This window comes from Dendropsophus ebraccatus, chromosome 1 (genome assembly GCF_027789765.1).
Source record: "Dendropsophus ebraccatus isolate aDenEbr1 chromosome 1, aDenEbr1.pat, whole genome shotgun sequence".
NCBI lineage: Eukaryota > Metazoa > Chordata > Amphibia > Anura > Hylidae > Dendropsophus > Dendropsophus ebraccatus.
Genome location: NC_091454.1, coordinates 205,329,941 through 205,348,831, shown reverse-complemented (window position 1 = coordinate 205,348,831; position 18,891 = coordinate 205,329,941). Strand labels below are relative to the sequence as shown.

The 18,891-nt window shown below is 47.6% G+C and overlaps 2 protein-coding genes across 2 annotated transcripts in view; one reads left to right on the top strand and one right to left on the bottom strand.

Annotated features, from left to right (window-relative positions):
* Positions 1-18,891, bottom strand: part of LOC138784166 (A-kinase anchor protein 8-like) — a 94,594-nt gene that overhangs the window by 7,377 nt on the left and 68,326 nt on the right. Inside the window, exons 4-5 of the mRNA XM_069959678.1 lie at positions 10,137-10,165; positions 2,944-2,980 (exon numbers count right to left, since the gene is read on the bottom strand). Of these exons, the coding sequence (XP_069815779.1) occupies positions 2,944-2,980; positions 10,137-10,165 (66 nt within the window). The remainder of the gene's footprint in view (positions 1-2,943; positions 2,981-10,136; positions 10,166-18,891) is intronic.
* The window catches only part of LOC138767732 (A-kinase anchor protein 8-like), a 69,012-nt gene continuing 50,708 nt past the window's right edge, over positions 588-18,891 (top strand). The window contains exon 1 of the mRNA XM_069945475.1: positions 588-790. The gene's annotated coding sequence lies outside the window, so the exon portion shown is untranslated. The remainder of the gene's footprint in view (positions 791-18,891) is intronic.

Genomic DNA, 18,891 nt, shown 5'->3' with positions numbered 1-18,891 from the left:
GCAGGGTCCTTGCATGCCGCAAATAAAGGTAATTAACCGTTTACTCTTAGTCTAGTATATAGAACACTCTCTTATGTTTCATTTGAGATAGTATCATATAATAATTGTGTGGTGAACTAGTCACCTCTCACCAGTCTCTGCCGTTGCGCGGGCTGTGGCAAAACGTTCTTTTGTCCAAAGTCGTTGCGGGCTCTCGGCGGCTCGGCGGCTGCTTGCTAGGAGTTGTGGATTTGTTTTTTACCACTCACTGTATTCAGATCGGGACTGTACTTGCTCAGATAGATCGCGGGGTCCGTGCCTGGATAACACAGGATAACCCTGTGTATCCTTTCCTCGGTACAAAATGCTGCAACATTCTTTACTGAGGAAAGGATACACAGGGTTATCTTGAAACGCGTCTAAAGGTTGCAGTTTTCCAAGATAAACAGCCACTATTTGAATAAGCAATTACTCATTTGAATTTTATGCGCGTGCATGAGTGCACTACACGCAAGAGCTTACCCAATGGCAGAGGGGGTAGAAGCCTCCTATGCACTTCAACGTGCATGCACGAGCTTCAAACAGAACACGGGACACAGTAGATCCAGGCACGGACCTCGTGATCTATCTGAGCAAGTACAGTCCCGATCTGAATACAGTGAGTGGTAACAACCAAATCCACAACTCCCAGCAAGCAGCCGCCGAGCAGCCAGGAGCCCGCAAAGCCTACAAAACTACAGAGGGCGACAATACCACCAGCGGCTTCGGACAAAATAACGTTTTGCCACAGCCCGCACAACCGCAGAGACTGGTGAGAGGTGACTAGTTCACCACACAGTTATTATATGATACTATCTGAAATGAAACATAAGAGAGTGTTCTATATACTAAACTAAGAGTAAACGGTTAATTACCTTTATTTGCGGCATGCAAGGGCCCTGCACCGCAACAGAATATTCATAATAAGTGGCTAAACCACATGTACAGCTACAGTATATACCGTGACGAGACATTTTCAATACTATTCTATTTTATTTTCCACTGCTATGATATTGTCTTTTTGTATGATTTTTATATTTTATGTGAATGTACATCTATAAACTGCTTTTAATCGTTACAAACTATATAAAATGAGAATTTTAATCTGCACATATGTCAAGTGTTTTTAGAGAGCCTACCAAGTTTTCAGGTGTGACATCTGCAGTGTATGACTCCTCAATACATTCTATGGGATCCCCTACAGATTATCCCAGGAAGTATTGTATAAGTGAATGTGCCCCAACCATGAAGTTAAGGTGAATGCACCCCTCAAAACCTGTTGCAAACATCTAAATGGGGCTGTACCAAAAGGGGATGTTACATAGTTAATATGGTTGAAGAAAAACACATGTCCATCAAGTTAAAGGAGGGGATCAGGGCCGTTTCTGCCATGAGGCGGAATGAGTATTCCGCCTCAGGCGGCAGATTCTGCGCCCCTGCAGGGGGCGGCAGACAGCAGCCCTGCAGCCGCTCACCTGTCCTGCCGCAGCCGTCCCGTCCCGCCGCCAACGCTTACCGCTGTCCCGCGCCGTCAGTCAGCAGCTGTCATCGCCCTCCAGCGAGTCGTGAGTGCCCGGGGTCAGCGGGGGCCGCGATGCCCCCGCTGACCCCAGGCACTCCCGACTCACTGGAGGGCGATGACAGCGGAGTGCGGAAAGGAACAGCGGTGAGCGTTGGGACGGGACGGCTGCGGCAGGACAGGTGAGCGGCTGCAGGGTCGGGAGACAGCGGTGAGCGTTGGCGGCGATGACAGCTGCTGACTGTCGGCGAGGGACAGCGGTAAGCGGGACGGGACGGCTGCTGCAGGACAGGTGAGTGGCTGCAGGGCTGGCCCGGGGGGGGGGGGGGGTGCGGGGGGTGCAGGCCCGGGTGATTCGGTTACGGCGGCGGGGGGTGTGTGTGTGTGTGCGGGGGGTGCAGGCGCGGGTGATTCGGTTACGGCGGCGGCAGAAACCCCAGAATCGGCCCTGGAAGGGATAGATACAGAGAAGGGGAGTATACAAGGAGGGGATGGATACAGGGAAGGGGGATATACAAGGAGGGGATGGATGCAGGGAATAGGGGTATACAAGGAGGGGATGGATACAGGGAAGGGGGATATACAAGGAGGGGATGGATACAGGGAAGGGGGGTATACAAGGAGGGAATGGATGCAGGGAAGAGGGGTATACAAGGAGGGGATGGATACAGGGAAGGGGGGTATACTAGGAGGGGATGGATACAGGGAAGGGGGGTATACAAGGAGGGAATGGATGCAGGGAAAGGGGGTATACAAGGAGGGGATGGATACAGGGAAGGGGGTATACAAGGAGGGGATGGATACAGGGAAGGGGGGTATACTAGGAGGGGATGGATACAGGGAAGGGGGATATACAAGGAGGGGATGGATGCAGGGAAGGGGGGTATACAAGGAAGGAATCGATGCAGGGAAGGGGGGTATACAAGGAGGGGATGGATACAGGGAAGGGGATAGATGGTGATAGGTTCTATACATATGCATTTATATTATTTTGGTCTAAGAACCTGTCTAGGCCTGTAGTGAAGTCCTCTACTGTTTTTGCTGTGACCAGATCCTGGGGTAGACTGTTCCCCAGATTCACTGTTCTCATGGTAAAGAAGACTTGTTGCCTCCGGAGATCGAACCTTTTGTCCTTTGAGGGGGTTTTACCTGAAACATCTTTTCCCCATATTTCTTATAGGGGCCATTTATATATTTTAATAAGTTAATAATATCTGCCCATGACTAAGATGCTCCATTCCCCTTATTAGTTTAGTTGCCCATCTTTGTACCCTCTCCAGCTCTAAAACATTGTTTTTATGAATCGCATTCCAAAACTGGACAGCATACTCCAGATGAGGCTGCACCAAAGCTTTATAAAGCGGTAATATTATATTCCTGTCCCGAGAGTTTTCTGCTTATTTTACCCAATTCCTTCTGACCTCCATTTTCTTGGTTTCCGTCCTGGAAAACAAAACGTGAACACAATCTATGAATGTCCCATGTCTGTGGTGTGACCGGAGAACAGACGGCGACAGAGGCCTGTAACATGGCAAACATATCTGAATGCTTGGGGTGGAGCTGTATACACAATATAGGGGGAGATTTATCAAACATGGTGTAAAGTGAAACTGGCTCAGTTGCCCCTAGCAACCAATCAGATTCCACCTTTCATTCCTAGCAGAGTATTTGGGAAAAATCCTTTTCTCGTAGTCTTCATTGGGGGACACAAACACCATGGGTTATAGGCTGCTGCCACTAGGAGGCTAAAACTAAGAAAAAAAGAAAACAGAAGTCTGCTCCTCCCAGCAGGCTATACCCGCCCACTGGGACTAAGCTAATGCAGTTTGTGAAAAAGCAGTAGGAGAAGCAGAAACAAATAAAATAGTCCAACATCAGAAAAATAACCTGAAACTGCAGGCCCACCAGAACTGGAAAAGAAAGAAGGGGTGGGTGCTGTGCTGTGGCGAGAGTGCCAAAACCTGGCCCTTGAGGGAACTAAGAGACAGACCAACTCTGCCTGGAGAAAGGAAAGGAGTCTAGGCAACGAGAAGGAAAGGGGAGAGGCTGAAGATTCAGCACAATGACGAAGATAAGCCTTCCAACATCTATGATAAACCCGGGCCGAGGCGGGTTTACGTGCACTCAACATGGTCTTGATAACCCTGTCTGAGAACCCCCGAGACCTTAAGATCCAGGTCTCAATAGCCACGGCGTCAAATGTAGGGAGGCAAAACGCGGATGGTAGAGCAGCCCCTGAAACAGAAGATCGGCGCGATCGGGGAGTCGCCATGGGACGCCGGCGGGCCAATCCAGCGCCACTAGGATCTTCGAAACGCCCTCCGCCTTGATCCTTCGCACAACCCGCGCGTGCAGCAGAAGAGGAGGAGAGATGTACGGAAGGGCAAACTGACGCCAAGAGATCACCAGTGCGTCCACAGCCAGCGCTTGAGGGTCCCGGGAGCAGCAGACAAAGGTCGGCAGTCGGCGATTGAGGCGAGATGTCATCAGATCGACATCCGGGGTGCCCCACCTGTGGCATATCTGACCTACGGATGCAGTGTCCACTCTCTTGGGTCCACGGGGAATTCCCCACTGGAAGTGAAGCGCGGCCCGGCAGCTAAGCCAGAGGCAAAAATAGGAGCCTGAGGTCAGTTTTGGCCAGTGGGGAGGCGGCAGCAATACCGGAGACCCCCCCGGCACCTCCGAGGAACGTACCCTAGACTCCCCTGTGATTGGGACAGTAAGCAGCAGCACCCTGTCTGCAGAGGCGACATCATTTTCCCCTGAGCACATGGCGTTCTCCTCACAGCCTCCAGCCTCTGGGCTCATGCAAGAGCAGACCCACTCCCAATCTCCCCCTCCTTCTTAATCTTGGGACTGGCAGTAGCATATGAAACAACTGCCGACCAGGCAAGAAATGGAGCATTTTGTGCAGCGCCTAGAAAATTCATATAAGCAGGAGCTCACTTCTATTAGGGCTGCTATCCAAACTACAGAAAATAAAGTGGAGGAGCTGGCTACTGACCATGCCACCATTTCAGTGCAAATTGAGGAAACAGTAAACCGTGTTGATGCCCATGACAACCACATTGCACAGCTCTATCGCCTGCATGATGGCAACAAAAATAGGAGCAGGCGCAACAACATTAGAGTGCGCGGCCTGCCTGAGGCAACCAAGACAGTTGATCTGATTCCCACTTTGCAGGGGGGGTTTATCTCTATTCTCCAACGTCCCGTGACCAAGGACCTAAAAATAGATAGAGCCCATAGGGCTCTGGGCCCAGTCAGCTCTGATCCCAACATACCACATGACGTCATTTGTCACCTGCACTATGATTCTGTTAAGGAGGAGATCATGAGCAAAGCTAGGAGAGAGGAGTCTATTGACTTTGATGGTGCTTTATTAACTTTGCTGCAAGACCTCTCCAGACACACATTGGCCCAGCGCCGAGCAATGTGAGCTGTGTTGCAACTGCTCCGCGACCATGAAATCCCCTATATGTGGGGGTTCCCATTCCAGTTGGTCATGAGGCATGGAGGGAAGCGCCTTACACTCAGGGATCCGGTGGATTTGCCCCTCTTTCTTCAAGCCCTTGGAATGCCTGAAGTACAGTTGCCGGAATGGTTGCTGACCCCAGCTCTACCTGATGCGGGACATGCTCCTGAAACCGCCCCTGACAACCTGGGACATGAGAGCTGAGGAGTCTTTCTCCTTTATGTCCTTGTTGGGCGGGCTAATTTTATGTGCTTGGATTTTTCACGTTGCGTGATATTGCTAATGTGGAATGTTATTGCCAAGTTACTGTTCCTCCATTTAGGTAGTTACCTCAACCTGTGTGCCCCTTCCTTTTTGGGCTCTATATGTTTCCCATCCTGTTGTATCCACATAATTTTTGCAGGTTAAGGGGTCCGCTTCATGTATGTTGGTCTCACAGCCTGTTACCTGTGTCATCTAAGCGGATATGCGTAAAGGGTTGTCTGGGCTCACTTTTATTATATTTTCTACGGGTTGGGTGGACACAGAGGAGGGTTGAGAGTAGTCAGCTATCATATTATGTGTAGGTTTCATGTGTGGTTGTGATTTATTTCCATGAAAGGGATGTTAAAGGCTTTTATTCTCCTCACCAATGTTTACCTCGCGGCGGGAGCCACTTCTGTTATTGCTAGTCAGGTTCCACGAATAGGTTGGTGCATAGAGCGCTGGTTGAAGTATACTTCTTTTTCTTTGGAGTTTAGGTCTCTACAGTTACAGGGCCTCTTCAGTAAGCCCTAGTTTTTCATGGTGTTTTTTTCCTCACGCGAGATCTACTGCCACTAGAGTGTGCCTTCTGTTGGTTGACGCAGAAAAGGCCTTCGACAGGGTTTGTTGGAAAATTTTAGTCACATCTCTGGCCCATCTAGGGTTGGGACCCGAGTTTATCGCGAGAGTGATGGCTCTCTATTCATTTCCATCGGCTAGAGTCAGAGCTAACGGAACCCTGTCAGAGGCCTTTCCAATCAACAATGGTACAAGGCAGGGGTGCCCTCTGTCACCCCTGTTATATATCCTCACGATGAAACACCTGGCCATTGCACTGTGCAATAATCCTGATGTGACGGGAGTTGAGGTTAGGGAGGAGCAGCATAAACTAGCACTATACGCAGACAATTTGTTTTTATACGTTACCCGCCCAATTACATCCCTCCCGTCAGTGTTACGGAAGTTTGAGAAATTTGGCAGAGTAAGCAATTTCAAGGTTACCTGTCCAAAACAGACCTTAAAATTAATCTGTCCCCCCAAGAAATGTCATTGCTACAAGCTAACTTCTCCTTTAAGTGGCAGGAGGAAAGCATCACATATCTGGGAATACAGATCCTTCCCGCTTGGAGTTGCTATACTCATTAAACTATATCCCACTGCAGAGGAAGACCCTCATCATGCTCCAATCGTACCTTTCTATCTTGGTTCGGTTGGATAACCGTTAATAAAATGGATGTGCTCCCTCGCTTTCTCTATGTCTTTCAGACAGTACCGATGCATATTCCAACGACTTATTGTAAACAATTGCAAGGTGCCTTCGCCAAATATGTTTCGAGAGCGGGCAGAGCTAGACTTAGCGTCAAACTCCTGACCAAACATAGCCTTCAGGGTGGCACTGGACTACCCGACCTAAGACTCTACCATGAAGCAGCTGTCCTGTCTAGGGTGGTGGACTGGTCACATAACTCGGCTTCAAAACGTTGAGTGACAATAGAGGACTCAATATCTCCCACAACACTAGCTACGGCTCCTTGGCTTCTAAAGCCTGGCCGTATTTGACTAAACACGCGCTTTGCATATGGGACATTTGGGTGACCAAACATGGGATATCACATCGGCCGGGTCCTATGACTCCCTTGTTTGCCAACCCAGCTTTTGAACCAGGCATGACTCATACAACCTTTCTGGTGTGGCAAGCAAAAGATTCCCATAGATTGCACCTTACACTAGTGTCTGCACAAATCCCGACTCTACCGGCCCTGCAGGCTGGGAGCCCTGACAGAATCCTGTCCTGGTTTGCCTATAATCAGTTTTGCTCATTCCTGCGGGCTTCTGCGGTTGGCCTACCCATGAGCCGCGGTCTTACAGATCTGGACAACTGGAGTCAGGTACTCTATCCAGGATGTACTCTTTGCTTCTATCGCTAAGCAATACTGATAGAGCTCCTTTTTTCTCTGCATGGGAACGTGACCTTGGTATTACCTTCGCATCGGAAGATAAGCTCAAAATCTGCTCTTTTGTACGTGGGCTATCACTTGACTCACATTCCAAAGAGAAAAACTATAAACTCCTGTCCCGTTGGTAGAGGTGCCCGACTGTGCTCCACCGTCTGTATCTAGAGGTGTCAGACAGGTGTTGGCGATGTCAGTCGGGGGAAGGCTCCCTTCTGCATATTTGGTGGGAATGCCCTGCGATCCACAGTTTTTGGGAGAGGATTTTCACCATTTATGAGAAGTATGCAGGCAAAACAATTCCCCATACCCCTCAGATTGCTATACTTTCCTTGTTGCCCGGCACCTCGGCAACTCAAAAGAACGGCATGTTGAGGCACATGCTGGCTGCAGCTAGAACCATAATCCCCCGTCACTGGAAGACGGCAGTGGTGCCCACGATCTCTGAGTGGCATAAAGAGTTGCAGGTCATTCAGAGAGCTGAGGAATTAGTAGCCGAGGTGCAGGACCATACGGAACGGGTCTCAAAAGTATGGACCCTTGGATCCTTTTTGAAAGTTCGGCAGATTTTCTTTCTCTCCTTGCTTAGATGCCTCCAATCCAACATGCGGAGAGCAGTAGGCCGAGTTTTCCTTCTGGTTAATGTGGCTATTCTTTTGTGCCGTTTGTCTTTTCTTGTTGTTGCCCTAGTGTTTCCTGTCTTGTCTTATATGTGTTATTTCTTTTTGTATTCAGGGTTTTTTTGTTATGATGGGAGGGAGGCTACGCAGCGGGCCATGGGGCAAGTTCGCAATTGTTGATTGCCTCTTATTACAAGCTACAAGGACCTCATGAATGGCCTCCGTCACTAGGATTCAGGACTCCTCTTCAGGTGCTACCTCCCAGGGTCTTGTGAGCTATTTTGTATTCTGTTACTATGTTAGGGTGCGTTCACACCTACAGGATCTGCAGCAGATCTGCAGCAGATTTGATGCTGTGTTCAGTTATTTAAATGAAATCTGCTGCAGAAAATCAGCTGCAGATCCTGTAGGTGTGAACGCACCATTATAGTGTTTTCATTTCTGCTGTATTCTGTGGCCATTGACAATGACTCTATGTGTTTCTTTATTCATAAAACTTTTAATAAAATAAGAGTTAAAATAAAAAAGACCTCACCCGAGAGCGGATCCTGAGGGTCCTTGAGCTGAAAAGTATCACTGATAGCAGTCACCAGACTGTCTACCATGGAGGACATGTGAGTCCTACTCAGAGTCCGAATTCACTTCGGAACCTGACGGCTCGGCTGAAGAGCGTGAGTGCCTAGGCGAGGAAGATTCACGAGCCGGAAAAGAAAGCGTGCCCAGGCCGGGGCGGGTTCCTCCGAGTCCTGGACTGGTGTGTCATCCTGAGCAGTCGGCGGCGGCAAGGAGGATTGCGAGGAGCAAGCAGCGCAGAGGGTCTGCGAATGACCGGAAGAAGATTTGCTTTTACAGGAAGAACAGAATAATAGGTGACAGAAGCGGAAGCCAGTTGCTGGCGACGAGAAGTTTCAAGCCTTGAGTCAGACATACTGCAAGTAATAGAGCAAAAAAACAGGAGAAACTTAGAATCTGCCCCCGAGCGACTAGAAGCAGCGAGCTGAGGTGAGCTGACAACAGTGTTTAATAGGATGCTGCACCTGGAAGCTGAGCTGAGCAGAGCACTGAAAAAAAAAAAAAAAAGTCAGAAGAGAGGAAGAAATCAGAATGCATAAGGGAAAATCTAATGATGAGAAGCCCACAAGGGGGAACTTTCCAGGGTGAGGTGAGGAGACCGAGGGACAGAGACTGACAGCTAGGAGTAGCAGGAGGCCAGAGCCACGTACCGGGAAGGAGCTGGGGCGACAACCGGAAGCCAGGTGCTGCGTCCAGGGTGGGAAGAAAGTGCGTGAACCTGGGCTGAGAGGAGAACCACACGGGAGGAAGTTGCAGCATGCGCGGGCGGAAGTGGGAGGATCGCGTTCACAGCGCAGCTGTGATGTCACTGGCCGATGCTGGCGCGAGCCGCCGGCGTACTACACGGAAGGTCAGAGGGCGGTAGTAGGCCACAGAAAGCCCCGAATGCTGCAGAGGGTCCTGCTATTCCTGGACCCCCCAGAGGCGGTGCGGCCTGATCGTGAGAGGCCCGGAAGCGGATGGAATGCACTGGTGACGACCTCCATCAAGGACTCCGCCCCCTGGGAAAAAGGGTAGGGGGTAGGAATGAGGAAGAAGATGCATGCCACCCGGACCATAACACACACACATACAAGGGAATGGAAAAAGGGGACTGGGGACATGATAGTACTCACCCTCCGAAGTCTTCGCCACGCTGACGCGCCCCAACTCTGGGAGGCTAGGCGGGCAGGGGCTGGCGGAGGTAGTCCGTTTGGCAGAGACAGACAGCCAGGCTGATTTGTCTCTCGGGCGCTGAGTCCGGCCGTTGGCGACAGAAGGTAGACAGACCCTCTATATTCAGGGTCTGTTCCCTGGACGCATTGCAGGGGGGATCAGGGTGGATCTAGGTTATCCACAGTGTCCACCCATAGTAGGGAACCTGTAAAGAAAAACAGAAAAAAAGTTAACAGAGAACACAGGCAGAACTGGTCTGGAGCTACCAGACCTGTGTCTCCTACTGACACTAAGCTAAAACTGGATTAGCTTGGTGCCAGTGGGCGGGTATAGCCTGCTGGGAGGAGCAGACTTCTGTTTTCTTTTTTTCTTAGGTGTCAGCCTCCTAGTGGCAGCAGCCTATAACCCATGGTGTCTGTGTCCCCCAATAAGACGCACGAGAAATGAAAGATGAAATCTGATTGGTTGCTAGGGGCAACTGAGCCACTCTCACTTTACACCATGTTTGATAAATCTCCCCCACTGTTTACATCTCACTCAACCACAGACTGAAAGGCCCGGACACCTAAAGAACTTACAGTGGTCGTGCTCTCGGCTGCCTCCTCACCTGGAAGACAAAACATATAGCTTATAAACCCTATACTATGAGTGACCATCCCCATCTTATACCATGAATATGTTAGGACTAGACATAAAAGGTGCTTGGTGTCAGACCTGTGGCCCACATGACAATTCCCATTATGCCTGGACAGCCAAAGCTTAAATGGGTACTCCAGCTAAAAGCTTTTTCCCAGTAATTCAAACACATTATAACTCTGTAATATGCTTCTATCACCTATCTGCCCCACTTCCCTATCTTTTCCCCCCTCCACCCCCCATCAGGAAGTGAAGTTAACTCATTCTTACCTAATGACTGTTGACCCCAGGCTGCTCTGTGGAAGCCATTTTGTGACAATGACATCATCAAGAGGGAGGCGGGTCTAAGCCTTGTTAGGCCAGCCTCCCTTTGTCAGATGAATCAGGTTGCTCAGCTTTGATTGGCTGAACAAGCTGTAAGCCATTAAACAGTTTTACAGAGTCAGACATCACAGTAGACAAAGTGCATCATGGGAAAGACCAAACCAGGAAGCAAAGTAAAAATGAAGACACCAACTGGAGCTTCAGGGACCTGAAAACAGCGGAAAATTCACATGGAGACAGACTCTGAAAGGATGGTAAACCTAAAAATTATGTTTATGATTGATTGTTGTGTTTTTTTTTATCAGCGCCGGAGTACCTCTTTAACCCCTTAACGACATTGGGCGTAAGTGTACGCCCCCGCAGGGTGGGCTTTAACGCAAACGGGTGTACATTACGCCCGATGTTTCCCCGATCGCTATTATTCACTGATCAGTTGCTTTGGGTTAAAAAGTTTTTTTTGTTTGTTTTTTTTTCCCCCCAATTTTTTTTTTTTCCTTTTTATGCACCCTATCGCCGCTGAGTGCTCATCAGCATCGCAACTCTTCCTTTTTGGCGTAGGGGCATTTTTCCCCCCTATATCCTACCGCCACTGTCTGCTGATAAGTGCCGCACATAAGTGCGGCATTTATCAGCAGCTCCTTTCTTGGCGTAGGGATATTTTTTCTTACTGTCAAAAAAAACTTAAAAAACACTACATTACACCACACTACATGAAATAAAGTTTTACACTACACTACATTACACATTTACATACCCCATATACCAATCCCCGTATAAAGATGGCCCCCAGGGTGTTTTCGGTGTTGGACGCATACACTATTATTGCCTCCGACACCGAAACAGCCCATGAGGATGAATGGGGGGGATCCTTTTTCAATCCATTCATTCTCATCCTCATCATCCAGTGACGTGTCTGGGGGTAGCGTAGCGTACACTGCCCCCCAGACACGTCTTTTCCGCCAGTACCGTCCCAATAAGAGATCATGGTATGGCGTGAAATTCTACAAACTCTATGAGAGTACACCAGGGTACACTTACAGATTTATAAGGCTGGGTTCACACTATGTATATTTGAGGCTGTATTTGTGAGGCTGTATAGCAACCAAAACCAGGAGTGGATTGAAAACACAGAAAGGCTCTGTTCACATAATGTTGTAATTGAGTGGATGGCCATCATTTAATGGCAAATATTTGCTGTTATTTTAAAACAACGGCTGTGGTATTGAAATAATGGCCGTTATTTACTGTTATATGGCGGCCATCCACTCAATTTCAACATTGTGTGAACAGATCCTTTCTGTGTTTTCAATCCACTCCTGGTTTTGGTTGCTATGAGGACCTGACATGAGGACCAAATACAGCCTCAAATATACATAGTGTGAACCCAGCCTTAGGGTACGTGTACACTGCGGAATGGCGAAGGATAACCCTTTGTGCATTCCGCAGCTGGCACCCGCCGGTGGACTGATGGAGGCGCGTGTATCTCCGCCCGTGTCATAGACTCCATTCTATGCACGGGCGCATTCCGTCGTCCATCCAAAGAATGAACACGTTCATTCTTTGGACAGAGGGCGGAATCCGCCCGTGCATAGAATGGAGTGTGACACGAGAGGAGACGTGCGCCTCCATCAGTCTGCCGGCGGGTGCCAACTGCGGAATGCACAAAGGGTTATCCTTCGCCATTCCACAGTGTACACGTACCCTTAGAGTGTATGAAGGAAGGGACACCAGAATCCAGCCCCAGATGCCCCCCCCATCCTCCGAGTTAGTGGGAAGATCGTTTGGGACCTGATCTTCCCACTGCTGGATAAAAGTTACCACCTGTACAGGGATAACTTTTATACCAGCACCCCCTCTTCCAGTCCCTCGCTGCCCGAGCTACTGTAGCTTGCGGCACGATCCGAAAATTTCAGAAGCAGTAATAGAGTCCTAATATTTAGCAGCCATGGAGCGGACCCAGCGCTTCTGGATATGAAGGACCCCGTATTGCACCAGGGCAACATTTTCCAGGTAACGTACCTCACACTGGAGAACAGGAAACCCCAGAAGAAGTGCAGAGTGTGGCGTAACAGGGGGATCAGGAAGGACACCATTTTCCAGTGTGACACCTGTCCTGATCCCCCCGGCCTCTGCATAATGGATCGCTTCAAGAAGTACCACACGTCATTGGAGTTCTACATTTTCTAAATCCTTTCCCTCTTTCCTATTTCAGGGGTCATGTTGATCCAGGGATTATTCTGATCGCCATTATGGAGTCGGGAAGGATTTTTTTCCCAGTGATGAGGCTACTGTCGTCTGCCTTACGAGGGTTTTTTGCCTTCCTCTGGATCAATTGATTAGTTGAATTTGATGGACACCTGTCATTTTCAACCTTATAAACTAATAATTGGCCTAATACCCCCAAATAAATTAATAATTGTCCCTTTTCCCCAGCTAAATAGGTATGGTCACCATTCCCATTAGAGACTTGCCATGATGCAATTACAAAGCCTCTGTGCTGCCAGGACAGTAGAAACCCCCCACAAGTGACCCCATTCTGGAAACTACACCCCATAAGGAATCTAACAAGGGGAGAAGCGGGTATATGGCTCCCTGGTGAGGGGCACATTTGTGCCGTAAAAATAAAAAAAATGGTATTTTTTATTTTCACGGCACATGTTCTACATATGTGCCCATTACCAGTGGGGTCCATATGCTCACTGCACCCCTTTTTAGATTCCTTGAGGGGTGTAGTTTCCAGAATGGGGTCATTTGTGGGGGGTTTCTACTGTCCTGGCAGCACAGGAGCTTTGTAATTGCGACATTGCCTCCATCCTCCATTCCAGCCTCTAAATGGCGCTCTGTCCCTTTGGTGGCTTGCCCTGTGCCCATATGGCACATTATGCCCACATGTGGGGTATTTTCGTACTCAGGGGAAATTACCCTATACGTTTTGTGTTCATTTTCTTTTTTAACCCCTTGTGGAAATGGAAAAAATCAAGGCTAGACCAACATTTAGTGTAAAAAATGTTTAATTTTTACACTAAATCATTGATCTTGTCTTGATTTTTTTCATTTTCACAAGGGGTTAAAAGATAAAAAAAACAAACAAAGGGGGAGATTTATCAAAGGGCTTAAAATTTAGACTGGTGCAAACTGCCCACAGCAACCAATCACATCTCCTCTTTTCTTTCACCAGAGCTGGAAAGTGAGCTGTGATTGGTTGCTGTGGGCAGTTTGCACCAGTCTAAATTTTGCACCCTTTGATAAATCTCCCCCAAAATGTGTAGAGCAATTTCCCCTGAGTACGAAAATACCCCACATGTGGACATAAAGCGCCATGCAGGTGCAGGGTAAGCCTCCAAAGGGAAGGAGCGCCATTTGGCTTTTGGAGACTGGATTTGGCTGGAATGGATTTCGAGGGCCTTGTTGCATTTGAAAGGCCTCTGTGTTTCCAAGACAGTTGAACCCCCCACAAGTGACCCCATTATGGAAACTACACCCCTCAGGGAATGTAACAAGGGGTGTAGTGAGCATATGGACCCCACTGGTGACGGGCACAAATGTGGAACAATGTGGCGTGAAAATGAAATATTACATTTTTTACACTATAATGCTGGTTTAGCCTTAAATTTTTCATTTTCACAAGGGGTTAAAAGAAAAAAAAAACCACACAAAATGTGTAAAGCAATTTCCCCCGAGTCCGTAAATACCCCATATGTGGACATAAAGCGCCATGTGGGTGCAGGGCAAGCCTCCGAAGGGAAGGAGCGCCATTTGGATTTTGGAGGCTGGATTTGGCCAGAATGGATGATGAACGCCATGTCGCATTTACAGAGCCCTCGTGTTGCCAAAACACTGGAAACCCCCCACAAGTGACCCCATTCTGGAAACTACACCCCTCAGGGAATCTAACAAGGGGTGCAATGAGGATATGGACCCCTTGATGATGGGCACATTTGTGCCGTGAAAGTGAAAAAATGAAAGTTTTCCCTTTCACGTCACATTGTTCCACATTTGTGCCCGTCACCAGTGGGGTCCATATGCTCACTGCACCCCTTGTTAGATTCCTTGAGGGGTGTAGTTTCCAGAATGGGGTCACTTGTGGGGGGTTTCCAGTGTTTTGGCAGCAGGAGGGCTCCAGCTTCCAAAAGCCAATTGGCGCTCCTCCCCTTTGGAGGCTCGTCCTGCGCCCGCTTGGCACTTTATGTCCACATGTGGGGTATTTTCATACTGGGGAGAAACTGCGCTACACGTTTGGTGTTTTTGTTTTTTTTTCTTTTATCCTCTTGTAAAAATGAAAATTAAAGGCTAGAACAACGTTTTAGTGTTAAAAATTGAATTTTTCCTTTTTTTACGCCACATTGTACTGAAAATCTGTGAAACACCTGTGGGATCCAGATGCTCACCGCACCCCTTATTACATTCCTTGAGGGGTCTAGTTTTCTAAATGGTGTCCCTTTAGGGGTGTTTTTTAGGTTTTGGCACCCCAGAGCCTCTGCCAACCTGAAGTGGTACAGTCAAAAATGACCAAATATAACGGAGGTGTTGAAATGCACTAGGCGCTCCTTTATATCTGAGGCTTGTGGTTGCGTCAAATAGCGCAATAGGGCCACATATGGGGTATTTCTATAAACTGCAGAAACGGGGCAATCAATATTGGGGTGCATTTCTCTGCTAATAAGTTTATCATTATGAAAGATATTGGATTACAATAAAATCTCTGCACAGAAAATTAAAATTTTCTAATTTCTTACACACTTAGCTTTTATTTCTGTGACTCCCCTAAAGGGTTAAAAAACTTTCTGGATGTGCTTTTGCAGAGTTTTGGGGGTGCAGTTTCTGAAATGGGGTGCTTTGTGTGGCTTTCTAACATACAGTCCCCTCAAATACACTTTAAACCTGAACAGGTCCCTAAAAATATCTGATTTTGAAATTTCACTTAACCCCTTCAAGACCAAGCCTATTTGCACCTAAAAGACCAGGCTCATTTTTCAAAATCTGACCTGTCTCACTTTATGCGCTTATAGCTCAGTGATGCTTTAACGTATGCTAGCGATTCTGAGATTGTTTTTTCGTCACATATGGCACTTTATATTAGTGGCAAAATTTGGTCACTACTTTGTGTGTTTTTTGTGAAAAACATCAAAATATCATGAAAAATTGAAAAAATTAGCATTTTATGAACTTTGAAATTCTCTGCTTCTAAAAAAAGAAAGTTGTATTACATAAATTAGTTACTAAGTCACATTACCAATATGTCCTCTTTATTCTGGCTTCATTTCATAAACATATTTTACTTTTTTAGGGTGTTACGGGGCTTAGAAATGTATCAGCAAATTACCACATTTTCGTGAAAGTTTCCAAAACTGATTTTTTTAGGGACCAGTTCTTATTTTAAGTTGATTTAGGAGGTTTGTATACTGGAAACCCCCATAAGTGACCCCATTTTGAAAACTAGACACCTTAAAGAATTAATCTAGGGGTATAATGAGCATTTTAACCCTACAGGGGCTGGAGGAAAGTATTCACCATTAGGCTGTAAAAAAATGAAAAATTAAAATTTTCCAATAATATATACATTTAGATTAAAGTTTCTCATTTTCAAAAGGAACATGAGAGAAAAAGCACCCCAAAATTTGTAACACATGTTCTCTTGAGTACTACGGTACCCCATATGTGGGCGTAAACCACTGCATGGGCACACAGCGGGGCTCAGAAGGGAAGGAGCGCCAATTAGCTTTTCCATTGCAGATTTTGCTGAAGAAGTTTCCGAGCGCCAGGTGCATTTGCAGAGCCCCTATAGTGTCAGCAGAGAGAAAAAACCCCATAAGCCACCCCATTTTAGAAAGTACACCACCCAAAGAATTCATCTTGGGGTAGGATGAGCAATTTGACCCCACAGGTGTTAGAGGAAAGTATTCAAAATTAGACAGTAAAAATGAAAAACTCAAATTTTTTCCAATAATATGTTCCTTTAGTTTGAAATTTTTCAATTTCACGAGGAACAAGAGAAAAAAAGTACCCCAAAATTTGTAACGCAGGTTCTCATGAGTACAACGGTACCTCATATGTGAGCATAAACCACTGCATGGGCACACAGCGGGGCTCAGAAGGGAAGGAGCGCCAATTAGCTTTTTCAATGCAGATTTTGCTGAAGAAGTTTCTGAGCGCCAGGTGTGTTTGCAGAGCCCCTGTAGTGCCAGCGGAGTAAAATCTCGCCATAAGTCACCCCATTTTGGAAAGTACACCCCTCAAATAATTCATCTTGGTGTGTGGTGAGCATTTTGACCCCACAGGTATTAGAGGAAAGTATTCAAAAGTAGACAGTAAAAATGAAAAACTCGAATTTTTCCAATAATATGTTCCTTTAGTTGGAAATTTCTCAATTTCACGAGGAACAGGAGAGAAAATTCACCCCAAAATCTGTAACGCAGGGTCTCCTGAGTAGAACGGTACCCCATATGTGGGCATAAACCACTGTATGGGCACACAGCCGGGCTCAGAAGGGAAGGAGCGCCAATTAGCATTTTCTCTGCAGATTTTTCTGAAGAAGTTTCTGAGCACCAGGTGCATTTGCAGCGCCCCTGTAGTGTCTACAGAATAGAATCCCCCCAAAAGTCACCCCATTTCGGAAAGTACACCCCTCAAAGAATTTATATTGGGGTAGGATGAGCATTTTGGCCCCACAGGTATTAGAGGAAAGTATTCAAAATTGGCCAGTAAAAATGAAAAACTTGAATTTTTCCAATAATATGTTGGTTTAGTTTGAAATTTCTAAATTTCACAAGGAACAGGATAAAAAATGTACCCCAAAATCTGTAACGCAGGTTCTCCTGAGTACAACGGTACCCCATATGTGGGCATAAACCACTGTATAAGCACACAGCAGGGCTCAGAAGGGAAGGAGCGCCAATTTGCTGGAGCAAAACCGCAGCTAGTAATGGTTATTAGAATAGCGCAGTTACTAAAATACAATAAAAAAAATTAGATTACAGGTAATGTGGGGTGGTTCCGGGTAATTTGGAGGTGGTTTCGGGCAGTCTGAGGTGGTTACGGGCAGTTTGGGGTGGTTACGGGCAGTCTAGGGTGGTTACGGGCAGTCTGGGGTGGTTACGGGCAGTCTGGGGTGGTTACGGGTAATCTGGGGTGGTTACGGATAATCTGGGGTGGATACAGTCAACATGGGGTGGTCACAGGCAACCTGCTGTGGTTACGGCAACCTGGGGTGGTTACAGGCAACCTGGTGTGGTTAGAGGCAACCTGGTGTGGTTAGAGGCAACCTGGGGTGGTTATGGGGTGGTTATGGGGTGGTTATGGGCAACGTGGGGTGAATACGGACAACCTGCTGTGGTTACAGACAATCTGGTATGGTTACAGGCAACCTGCTGTGGTTACAGACAATCTGGTATGGTTACAGGCAACCTGCTGTGGTTACGGACAATCTGGGGTGGTTGCGGACAATCTGGGGTGGTTACAGGCAACCTGCTGTGGTTACGGATAAACTGAAGTGCTAATAGGTAATCTGAGGTGGGTACCTGTAATCTGGCGTGGTTACGGGCAATCTGGAGGTCACTGGCAATTTGGGGTGGTTAGAGGCAAGGTGCAGTGTTCAGAGGCAAGGTGCGGTGGTCAGATGCAAGGTGCGGTGGTCATAGGCGACGTGCGGTGGTCATAGGCGACGTGCGGTGGTCATAGGCGACGTGCGGTGGTCATAGGCGACGTGCGGTGGTCAGAGGCGATGTGCGGTGGTCAGAGGCAAGGTGCGGTGGTCAGAGGCAACCTGCGGTGGTTGCGTGCAATCTGGGGGGTTACATGTAATCTGGCATGATTACGGGCAATCTGGGGTGGTTATGCCCAACCTGCGGTGGTTATGCCCAACCTGCGGTGGTTAGGGGCAACCTGGAGGGGTTACAGACAATCTAGCATAGTTACGGATAGAGTGAAGTGCTTATAGCTAATCTGGGGTGGTTACATGTAATTTGGGGTGGTTACAGGCAATCTGGGGTGATTACGGACAATCTGGAGGGGGTCACTGGCAACGTGCGGTGGTTACGGGCAACGTGCGGTGGTTACGGGCAACGTGCGGTGGTTATGGGCAACGTGCGGTGGTTACGGGTAATCTGGGGGGTTACGTGCAATCTGACGTGATAAGGGACAACCTGGGGTGGTTACGGGCAACGTGCGGTGGTTACGGGCAACCTGCGGTGGTTACGGGTAATCTGGGGGGGGGGTTAGGGGTAATTTGGGAGTAAACTGCAATTATTACTATAATAAAAAGTGTGTGTTTTATTTTTTTGTATGTTTGTCACTTTTTGTACTTTATACATTCATTTTCACTGTATTACTTGATTACTGTGATATTTTCTATCACAGTAATCATAGTTCAGTGAC